Below are 11,958 nucleotides of genomic sequence, written 5' to 3' on the forward strand. Positions count from 1 at the left end.
ATGATGTTTTAAAGAACATTATCACTGTTTGGCATTTCTGAAATACACTAGAGTGAAGGATGCCCAGTAAAGTGTGACCGTGTGAGCAAATTGATCCTTCCTGTTACAGAGGTGACACCTGCACAAGGGTAGTTCTTACTTTTAGAAATACGTTCTGTGTCTGGAGTGAAGCTTGGTCCTGAGCAAAAAGCTATTAACTCAGAATTAATTCAGAACAAATGATAATTCTAGTCTGGTCATTGACATACTTACACTAGTTCCTATGCAGCATAGATGCTCTCTAATAATGCAGATCTGTTCATTATTTAGCTGGGAGTTGCTTATTTGGAGCCACTTAACTGGGTTGAAGTGGTCATACAAGACACCCATATCTCTCAGACTATCTGCACATAGATATGGAGTTTTCCTGGATAACTGAATGCATTAAGTCTTGTGACTTGGCTGCACTTTGTGGCATTTAACAGCTCAGAGCAAGTCCATAAGTAGTGGCAGAAAGAAAGAACCATATGTTAATTCATATTGTAGTTGATTTTCAAAAATACTTGATTATTAGGAATGAACATTGTGAGAATGATAATGTTATCATCATAGAATCATAGAATGGCTTGGGTTGGAAGGGACCTTAAAGACCACCTAGTTCCAACCCCCATGCCATGGGCAGGGACACCTCCCACCAGACCAGGTTGCTCAAAGCCCCATCCAGCCTGGCCTTGAACACTGCCAGGGAGGGGGCAGCCACAGCTTCTTTGGGCAACCTGTGCCAGTGCCTCACCACCCTCATGGGAAAGAATTTCTTCCCAATATCTAATCTAAATCTCCCCTCTTTCAGTTTAAAACTGTTACCCCTTGTCCTATCACTACCCTTCCTGATCAAGAGTCCCTCCCCATCTTTCCTGTGGCCCCCTTTAAGTACTGGAAGGCCACTGTAAGGTCTCCCTGGAACCTTCTGTTCTCCAGGCTGAACAACCCCAGCTCTCTCAGCCTGTCCTCACAGGGAAGGTGCTTCAGCCCTCTGATCATCTTATCCACACATAGAAGTGGGTATTGTGCCCATACCTACACCTCTCTGTCCTAATTAGGAACAATTAGGATCCTAGTTGCCAGTTGTCCAACTCTGGTATCACAGTCAGGTCTCTTCTGCAGGTATTCTTTGAATGCCTTTGCCACTTTCTCCTCTCCCAATTTTATATGTATAAAAATAATATATTATTTATATATATTAAAAAATACATACACACGTACACGTATGTATAGAATTTGTGTGTGTTTGTGTAATACACAGTCTATTAATGTAAACTATTTTGACATGACTTTCTATTTTATGTGTAAACTTTCTTACCTAAAGATACATGGCTATGCTTGTGTTGAATGTGTTTGCACTTTGTTTGGCATAGTGTTTGACTGTGGTAGAGTAGAGAATCAGCCAGAGTGACACCTGCCCACGAGGCTGGGGAGACAAAAGGTACTGAATGAAGGATAAAGTAAAAAAAAAACCAAAAACAAAACCAAAAAAAAAACCCCAACAAAACGAAAATACAGGGATTCATGGGAGGAAATAGTGTTACTGTGGAAGGACTCAAATCTGGAGGAAAACTAGCTTCACCAAAAAACCTTTCTGTGGCTACTGTTTGTTACTTTGTTCCTTTGGATACTGCTTTTGATCCTTGTCCTTTCTTTGCTTTTTCATAATTTGCAGCCCATTTAGTAGATAGTCCACTGTTCTGTACCACTACTGGCTTTTCAGTCTTGTTGTCTTTGCTTCACTTCCATCAGCGAAGGAAACTATTGGACTTAAGATACTCAGGCAGATAACAACTTTTCATTAGCTCTAAGGGTTGTCTGTTACTCTTCTTCAGTTTTTCCTGTTATGCAGTTCATAGAAGGTAAGTAAGGAGGCTCACCACTAGATCCTTCCGTACAGTGCGTTTACGCAGGAGGTGTTTCTAAGAAAGCGCCGAAGTAAATAGTACACACTGTTGGCTTTGAAACTCAGGTAATGTTCAACAGCTTGTCTTCTAAGCCAGTATTCACCGCTTTAATATCTAATGGGTCAGATTTTAAGCTTTTTTGTTCTTCAGTCTGACTGTATATTAGGCCCAAAGCACCCAACTCTCCAACAAAGCAACTCCAACAGCAAAAAATTTGGTAGCTGTAAAACTCAACACAGCCCTTCTTTTTGGTGAAGAAATAGTGAGCATGAATAATTGTTCTTTCACTTACGCATAGAGATAAATTGTAAGTTTAGAGAGCAAAATATTGCAATTATTTACTGATTGGTGTATGCACTAATGTTTGAAGACTATCATCCTCTGTTGTCTTGTCCTAAATTTTGCAATGTATATATTGTTTTCTTCACCAATGCTTTGCCAAACTGTTGAGACTTTTCCCCTGTTATTTAAAGTACTTACAGAAAAAAAGGAAAATATGTATTTGAAGATCTTATTTTTATCTTCAGGAAAGTGTTTTTAAATAATAAACTTGAATGACAAAGAGGTATAAGGCTTTCGCTTCAACAAAAAATAAAGCTTTGAGAATTAAAAGATCTAAATCTGCTTCCAAAATGTAATCAAGAGGATTGCAATTACTCCACTAATCCAAACCCTGGGAAATTTTAGCCAGGAGATCAATTATTTCACTTCCACGTGTTTTTCTTCCTTTTTGTTTGCAAACTGAAAATTTGGAGAACATTGCTTTTCAACTCTTTGAATCATATTTATTGCTACGAAGCAAGTAAAAATTTGTAATTCATACATCCATCCAGTTGACACCCTGTGGGCCAGGGGAGAGTAGCATACTTAAAATAGTTGATTCATTATCTGCTGTTTCAGTGACAAAGCAGTGGCAAAGTACTGTTCAAAATTATAGCAGTTGAAAGTCACACTTGGTCTTAAACCTTAAAGGTCTTTTCCATCTTAAATGGTAATATGAAAGTAGTTCAGTGCCAACTTGCTACTGATGTGTAGTTCATGGTAAACTGCTGTGTTGAAAGTGAGTGCTCTGGCAACAAACTTTTGTTTGTGTTATTTAAAGTTAACATCTGGCATGAATATAAACTTAGGCCCTCTTCTCTCTCAAAAGTTCAGGTAGATAATGCATGCATGAACAAACTGTATCCAACAGTTTTCTGAGGAAGGACGGTTCTCAAAGTAGCCAGATGCTTTTGAGGAGAAAAACTAACAGGAAGTAAAAGAATGAACACTTTGACTTACATTAATAGAAAGAAAAGAAGGGAAGAGACATGCAAGGAGAATACAGATGTATTTCCCTGATGAAAAATCCTTACCATTTCTTTCCTATTGTGGGTTGGATTTAGGAATTAATTAGATGAGGTTTTAATCTTAGTTGTCTAATGTCTCCAGTCCTCTTTATATATCGAACTCTTCCTAGTTAGGAATTAATCAACTAAGAAAACCAGCATTCTTGGTAATGTACCTTGTTCAAAGCAAAGTTTGGAATGTAGGAACTGAAGTGCTACTAAAAATCTATTGGATCTGTATTTGAAAAATTATAAGCGCTTTTGAAGATTTTATTTTTTTTTACCAGTTGCTAGGTATACTGCTCATTCTGGATGGCCACAAATAATCATTTTTCAATCAATGACAACAAATTAACTAGACTTGAAGATAAATATATTCCTTCCTACTTTTTACTTCTGTTAAAGTTTGTTTACCTCTTTCTTTACATGCTTCTGCCTCTCTCTTGCTTATCTTACAATATTCAGGAATATTCCAATAAATTTAATGGAATCAGAAAGGAATTGGCAAGAAAAGAGGTAAGACTGCAGTCTGAGGAGTGTCTGTATTTGGATCCATAAAACTCTGAAGGAAAATTTAATGCCTAGATGTATAAAGCTGCAAAAGTGTTAACACAGAAACTGACTTCTGTCTGAAATTTCTAAACCTGGTACTTGCTTTCAGTAAGAATTTTGATAGGAAACAGCTCTCTGCAATTACTAATTATTCTAGTTCAGCAACTTTTTGTGCAGTAGTATTGTTTAATTATTTTCTATGATTTTGTGTATTGACCAGATGCTCAAGAAGGCTATTAATAACGTCAGAAGAATGGCTTCGCATCCAACATTACCATATTGTAAGTTCAGTTATGTTAAAAAAAAAAAAAAAAGAAAAAGTTGTCTAAATATTATATATTTACTTATTGGCTCTGTTTCATAGTATGCTGCTATTTTGTACTAGCACAGCAAGCTATTATGTTTTAAAAGTTGCTTATAAGCCCTGTGTTGCTGAAACTGTATTTCATTTCCAAAAAAAATAATACCGGGAGATACAGAATGCCTTTAGAAACAGTGATATTTTTTATAGCAAAAAGTGCTGTATTTACGTTTCATTTGTGACTTGAGTGACAGATGGTAGGAAAAAGATACATTATTATCTCCCAAGTAAATAGCTTCATATTTCAGTACCGTCTAAATAGAGTTCTTAATTAAATAATGAGTACAGTTGAGTGTTGAATAGCACATTCAGTGAGTGGTACTCACTACTACAGTATGCCAAGTACTATGGTACATATTGTGGCACTAGTTATTTTGAGGATGTTGTGAGCTGGTGTTAGATTTCTTAAAATTTTGGAAGGAACCTTCCTGCTCAACTGCCACAACATGAAAAGTCATGTAAATATTTTCTGTTGCAGACCTGACGGGTGCTCAGGACGGTAGTGTACGAATGTTTGAATGGGGTCATGCACAGCAAATCACATGTTTTCGGTCTGGTGGCAACTCAAGGGTAACTCGAATGAGGTTCAATTATCAAGGAAATAAGGTAACTGACAGAGTGGTTCTGCACGTACCCTCTTCTCTTCCCACCCGCATTATAATTGTACATGAGCAGAAACATCACATTCTTCAAATCTGGAGTAGTTTCTCTGAATTGTGGATAACTTCTTTGTAATACATGCATATATACTTACAATTAATATATCTTTTTTCAGTTTGGAATTGTTGATGCTGATGGATATATAAGTTTATATCAAACAAATTGGAAATGTTGCCCACTTACTGGAACCTCACCTAAACCGTATTTGGTAAGCTCAAAACTAAATTTGCTTCCCTAAACTTGTGTTGCGCTCTCTTATTTACTTCCCCCTTTAGAGTAGTTAGGAGAGGGCAGAGATGGTGCTGATAACCTGTGCTAAGATTTAATAATATAATTGTTGCCATCCTGTGATCCATATCACAGGCAGTTCTTAAATCCTAATCTTACTAAGTTGGAGAGTAGAAAATGCAATGTTAGATCTGAAATAACTTTAATGTTCGTTGAGAGTTGTCAATAATTCTCAACTGTTAATTAATTGTCAGTAACGAAGGACTGGAAAGTATACTTTCATGAAAAATTTAAGAGTATCAGAAGGCATGCACATACCTTTATATCCTGTGTTCTTTAAATTATTTTTGAAACAGGTTACTTTCTTGAGGAAGTTTAAGATGCTTAAACTTGCTTATATAAAATCCATTTATTTTTTAATTAATAATTTCTAAACTGCAATTTTTCAGACATGGCAGTGTCATAACAAAACAGCCAATGACTTTGTTTTCATCAGTTCATCATCTTTGATAGCCACAGCAGGATTGTCTTCTGACAACAGGTAAGAACTGCTGTGTTAATGCATAAAAAGGAAGTGGTGTCATGTTTTCTCCCCTTCCCCAACCTACTTTTTATGGTGATTCTTCTTAAGCAGTTTAAGAGCAAACATGCATACTTCTGCTGTCTGTCTGTCTTTCTGGGAGGGGGAGAGAAGCAGTGTTGGAAGCTAAATTCCATATGCCTGTTAAAGGAGGTTCTGTAGGGAGGCACAAATCATCTGTTCATGTTCCATATGAGGAGGGGAAGCAGAGAGGGAGGTGCTGATCTCTTCTATCTGGGATCCAGAGTCAGGACATGTGGGAGTAGTTCAAAGCTGCATCAGGGAAGGTTCAGACTTGACATTAGGAAGCATTCTTTACCAAGAGGATGGTCAAACACAGGATCAGGCTTCCTAGAGAAGTGCTCGATGCCCCAAGCCTGCCAGTGTTGAAGAGGCATTTGGACAATGCCCTTAATACATGCTTGAACTTTTTGGTCGGCCCTGAAGGGGTCAGGCAGTTGGACTAGATGATCTTTGTAGGTCCCTTCCAACTGAGCTATTCTGTTCTATGCTATTCATATGAGCCCGTATTAAATTATTTTGATAGGCATAAGGAGTTGTGCATAGCTCTTCGTTTCGCATTTACGTTCTTAAGTAAGTTTTGATCAAAAAATAACAAAAACTGCTAACATTCAGGTTAAGATTGTAATCTCAATATGAATCCTTTAAGAGAATAACCAGTTGTAGAATGATTGTCTAGAGGGCATATTCTTCCGCTGTATGTATAAACTATGAAAGTAGTTTGGGGTTCTGCTCAAAAGTAATCATTGAAGTCTGTTTATAGTCCTGTTATGCCAAAACAATTTTTTTTAAAGTTTAAATGACTTTTCAAGTGTTCAAAGTTCTTTAGAATATTTGTTGCTGAATTTAAACTTTTTTTTCCTACAGAAATATTTGTCTTTGGGATACTTTGGTTTCACCTACAAATAGCTTGGTGCATGGTAAGTAAAATACAACCAGCAAAATATTAGATTGCCATAAAAAAATATATCTGTGTGTGCCTGTCCTTATGGAAAAGTTACTGTGGGAAGCAATTTTAATATTAGCAGTAAAACATCTTTCACTGTCCTGTGTGAGCGTACCAGTAGGAATATAAAAACAGATTCTTGAGAAAATTTTTAGTGCTATATCTAAATGGTTGTTTTCATGGACATGAGTATCTTCCTTTCTATACCTTTTTATCTTTGCACTAGAAGTGCAGCCCCTGACAGCCAGACATCTGTAACTTCTGTTCCTTTTTTAAAAGATTCTGAGAATTTCCTGCTTGTAGTGACTATCATGTTGAGAAGACAATAGCTAAAATAGTCAAAAATACAGTTTTTAGCACAGTTATGAGATACATATTTGCAGGATATGGGTTCACACCCTTCAAATCAAGGTTGCTATTGTTGTGTCTGTACTCATAAATCAGAGAGGCCCCACTCAAAATTTATCAGTTAAGTGTTAGACCAGATAATGGTATTATAAAGATAGCGTTGGGCACTTGCAGATATATTATGTGTTTGGATAATATGAGAGGACATGCTTTTTATGAACTCTTAAGTATTTTGTGGTCTCTGTGAAAATCCTGTCCTCAGAGAAGCCGTGATTATAAAACAGTTCCCTGAAGGTATGTATATGAATAAACTCACCAAAGTTTCTAGAAAAATATTAATTGATTTTTATGAATATATTGAACAAGCAGATGTACAAATAAGATCTCATAATTATGTAGTAGTTTTCAGAGTTGAATTAAAATATGAACTTAACTGCTGTATTTGTAAAGTAGTGCATTTTTGCCTTCAGAGATTGTCCAGTTCTCTGGCACTTTTATTCTATGTGTTATGGCAAATACTGGGGAGTTTTAAATGCTTTCTCAGTGTGCGTGTTTAGATGTTTACATACAGTATTACAAAAATGATTTAGAAGGATTATTCCTATAAGTATGCTTTTTGAGATGTAATAAATATTTAGCAGGGTTTCATTAACTTTATTACTAATACTTTGTGGCAGTCGAAAAGAAACACATTTTAATGTCTGAAATACACAATTAGGCTCAGAGTTGTGAACTCCTTGTAATTGAAGTATGGTGAATGCTTAAATGTATGCAAGACATGGAATTTCTCAATGTATCTTTAGAGGACCCTTTGAACTACAAGTACAATGTACTACATGCCACGTGTTAGGATTCGTAGTGTCCAGTCTCAGACATAGTGAGCTTTGTTCTTGTAATCTTCATTCACTTCCTCCACTCATTTGAGGGAGTAGACATATCCAAACAAATATGAAAAGCAGCAAGTTAAAACTAAAAAAAAAAAACAAAAAAACAAAAAAACAACCAGTGGAAACTTACAAGATACTTGGGCAAGTAATTTAGGAGGACATTTCTTACTGGAAACATAGGCCTTAAAATAACAAGCAGTAGAGAGTTTGAAAAGAATCTGTTTCTGGTCAAGCCTTTATAGTTTTGATTACACAAGGACAGAAAATATGATATAAATATTTTTTCATACAGACTGTAACTGCTTAATTTGAGAATACTGCAACTTCAAGGTGTCTGATATGAACCTGGGCTTACATATATATGGTACTGCAGTAAAGGGACTGGTTTGGTCAATTGGATTACAGCATCAAAGTCACTGTTGCTACTGTCTTGAACTGTTACAGGTTGATGGAAAATTAAAGTTAGTACTGTGAAATTGAGGTTAGTGGTGTGTGTTTATTTAAATAACTTTGCTTTGGTTTTCAGCTTTTATCTGTCATGATAGTGGAGCAACTGTGCTAGCATATGCTCCAAAACATCAGCTATTAATATCTGGAGGCAGAAAAGGCTTTACATGTATAATTGATCTTCGCCAAAAACAGCAGCAACAGTTACTCCAGAGTCATGATTCTCCAGTCAAAGCAATTGCTATTGATCCTACAGAAGAGTATTTTGTCACAGGATCTGCTGAAGGCAACATAAAGGTATTGATGAGGGGGAGGGAGCAGTGATTAAGATGGTGATGATGTGTAAGTTCAAAAAGAATCTTGCATAGGTGTGGAATAATCAGGTATGTCATATGTTCAGCATTTGTTCTCAACTCTGACTCTCACATTTACTAATTTAATTATGAAATGCTAGTCTTACTGTGCAGTCCTCCTTGTACTTAGTCTTACGTCAGTCCCTGTACATATTCCTTATTATAGAAAATGAATATTAATATTCTGTATCATTACAGGTTGCGAGACGTTTTTCTTTTTCAGTTAGTGTCAGAAAAATGGAATGCAAAATGTCGTCAAATTTCTTCATGACTCATTACTGGTGAATTTTAAGATCATGGTAATTATCCTTATAAAAGATTGATGTTTTGATGCTTTTTCAGGTATGGAGTCTCTCTACATTCAGTCTTCTTCACACTTTCATCAATGAGCATGCTCGACAGTCTCTCTTCAGAAACATTGGGACGGGAGTCATGCAAATTGAGACAGGACCAGCAAATCACATATTCTCCTGTGGTGCTGATGGAACAGTAAAGATGAGAGTCTTGCCTGATAGATTCAGTCCTTTAAATTATGTGTTAAAAAATGATGTGAAATTTATGATTTAATTTTTCTCAGAAGAGTGTATAACATTCCCCCTCTGCCATCCCTGAAAATGTCTTTCCTGGAACTAGCCAACAAAGCAGATACACAATGATAGCTTGTGCCACGAAGATGCTTCCCCCCTGCCCTATTTATTGCCTGGAGCGTTTAGTCCCTGATGCACTGATGCCTTAAGGATTAACAAGGTCCTTCAGATTTTGATCGTTGCCTAAAATAAAAGCTATATGTGACTCTGAATTATATACTTAGAATATTATTAAGATGTTGCCGAAGTGGTTTACTCTTCCTTTTGAGATAGTTACACTCCCACCTGGAGGGTACCATCTGGGCATGGCCTTTGCTTATATTCAACACCTGGCCACCTTGTAAAAGTAGGGCTGTCCAGATGGAAACCTTAGATAATGTTACTCTTTCACTGTGGCAACCATAACTGTCTCTCTTCTCACCTTGTTTAGCGAGCTGACAATAGAAATTTATATCTATGCCTAGAAGAGAAACAAAGCCTGTATGAGTAGGTACTCCTGGCCATGCAAGCATTCATATAATGAGCCACTGTCTGTCTCCATTCCTGGAATCCAGGCTGTTTACCTCTCTAACTTGCCTGATCTCCTTCCTCTGATCTAGGGTATAAGAAACTGAAGGATGTTCTGTAACTTGTCTTCTGTTCTATAGCTTGAATCCCTGCCATCAGGATGGCAGGCTTACTTTTTGAAAAGTATATTTTTAACCCTGAACACTCCCTTCACAAAAATATGTAAATATTAATGGATATCTTCCTAGTAAAATAGTCAAGATTGTGTGAAGCTTTAGTCTTGATCAAAAAGATAGAGGAAGATACTGCTTTAGGATATGGCACTAGAATTTCTTCAAAGACTATTTATTTACATGTCTGTAGAGGAAAAAAAAAAAGATAATTTATTTTTACATTTTTCCAGTAAGACTTTTATTTAGCCCAAAGATACTCAGTTCATTTTTAGCACTTACGTTCTTGTTTGTCTGCTTTTCCTAAGTACTTTAAAAAAGAAAAAAGGAAAAAAGTTCAACAGCAAAGTACTTTAATACTGTCAGTCTTTGTACTGTATGTTTACATCTGGTGTAAAATGAAAGAAAAAAATTTTGAAAAGACTAGATGGATTTTTGCCAAAATACTAAACTGCATAATTTAAATGTTTGACCAAATTATTAATGCACAAAGCCTTTACATTTTTTTTAGTCAGCTAAAAACTGTTTCTGTAAGTATTTTGGTTTACTTTTCCTGACTTGAGAGCATGACAAAGATTTAATTTGTAAATTAGATGTAAGGCTGGATTACTTGAATGCCAATGGTGTACTTTTTGCTAAAAGATATTTTGTGAAATATAGCACCAAGATATTAACTGTAAAATAAACTTGTCAAATTAGGAACTATGGGGATAAATAAAGCATAGCAGAAATGAAGGGCTTGTACAACGAACTTTGTAACATTCTCAGGATGCTTTTATCTTAAGAATATAAAATTGTTTAAAAAGATTTTGTAAAATGTTTTAAGGTCATTTTAACTGTATGTTTCGCAAGTTGCAGTGCAAACACTATGAAGGTTTTTATGCACATAACCTGAATTTTCAAATTGTGCAATAAAAAGAATGTGAATATTTTGCCATGAAGAAACATGTGACAGCATTTCAAACTGGTACAGCTGTTCAGTGATTCTATTATAATTGTTCTTCCACAACCCTTATAGATTGAAATCAGAATTGATATCAAAACAGTTTAAGTACAGTGATGGACCAGAAAAGTGACTGACTAAAAGTGACACCACCTTACAAAACAGCCTTGCCCAATGCATATGTCATATCTGCTCTGTGGCTGAGTTTCTAATATTCGTTATTCTTAAGAAAGAAGGAAAACAATGGAGTTCACAGTAGCACACTCCTTGAGAATCAACTGAAACCCTGACTTTGTAGCTGCTTATATACATGGCATTAGTTTTATGCACGCACTGTACTAACAAAGTTACACTCAGAAAAGGAAGATGTGCAAAAATCATGGCAACTTTATATAATGATGTCCTTGATGTTTTGTCCTTAAATATTTATATCTCATTAGTTTTAATATTTCAAGCTCAGTTTATTCTACTAGCACTCACAAAAATATCTTCATCATCTGCGAACTGAGCAGGTTTTATATGTAATTTACCAAGACATACAATGTTGTCATTTTTCTGAGTAGAGCTGCACTATGAATAATCCTGGCAAACTTATGCTTATACCAGAAAAGTACTGACTGAGCAGGCATTTTCAATAATGTTTATAGTTACCATAAGCTACTCTCAAAACTAAATTATGTAAAAACACAATGTATTTGCCACACCTTCATAATCTTCTCAATAAATCGTGCAGAAACTCAACCTTCTAGAATTCCATGTTGCTGCTACTTCATTTACATATCTGTTGTTTGCTTGTATGACGTTCATTGATGTTTAACAATTATTATTGTAAGTCAAATTATTGGTAGCTTGCTTGTAATGAAGGAATCAAAATGAGTTAACTTCTGTTGTATCAGAAACTTCTAAAGGGACACTCTCAACTTTAGTTATTGCAGAAGAACTTAACTCAAAACTCTTCCAGCTGCTGCCCTTAACAACTTCCACTGACTTATGTCCTCCAGCAATTAATGCTTTCTCCCTGTTGCTACGCAGGTTACTCAAACATACGGGTAATGATAGTGGCTACCCGGGGTTCTGTGCTTGAAGTAGCCATGTGCACAAATCGAACTTAG

At 35.9% G+C, this 11,958-nt stretch overlaps 1 protein-coding gene across 8 annotated transcripts in view; it reads left to right on the top strand.

Annotated features, from left to right (window-relative positions):
• Positions 1 to 11,587, top strand: part of DMXL1 (Dmx like 1) — an 83,461-nt gene extending 71,874 nt beyond the window's left edge. For 7 of the 8 annotated variants that reach the window (XM_086479620.1, XM_086479618.1, XM_086479619.1 and 4 more), the window contains 7 exons: positions 4,029 to 4,089; positions 4,648 to 4,775; positions 4,945 to 5,037; positions 5,507 to 5,598; positions 6,526 to 6,578; positions 8,366 to 8,583; positions 8,982 to 11,587. In XM_086479620.1, the coding sequence (XP_086335746.1) occupies positions 4,029 to 4,089; positions 4,648 to 4,775; positions 4,945 to 5,037; positions 5,507 to 5,598; positions 6,526 to 6,578; positions 8,366 to 8,583; positions 8,982 to 9,206 (870 nt within the window). In that variant the 3' untranslated portion in view covers positions 9,207 to 11,587. Of the gene's footprint in view, positions 1 to 3,721; positions 3,773 to 4,028; positions 4,090 to 4,647; positions 4,776 to 4,944; positions 5,038 to 5,506; positions 5,599 to 6,525; positions 6,579 to 8,365; positions 8,584 to 8,981 lie in introns of all 8 variants that reach the window. The other variant, XM_086479617.1, reaches the window with a different exon arrangement.
• The last annotated feature ends 371 nt before the right edge of the window (positions 11,588 to 11,958 follow it).

This window comes from Leptosomus discolor, chromosome Z, assembly GCF_034619465.1.
Source record: "Leptosomus discolor isolate bLepDis1 chromosome Z, bLepDis1.hap2, whole genome shotgun sequence".
NCBI lineage: Eukaryota > Metazoa > Chordata > Aves > Leptosomiformes > Leptosomidae > Leptosomus > Leptosomus discolor.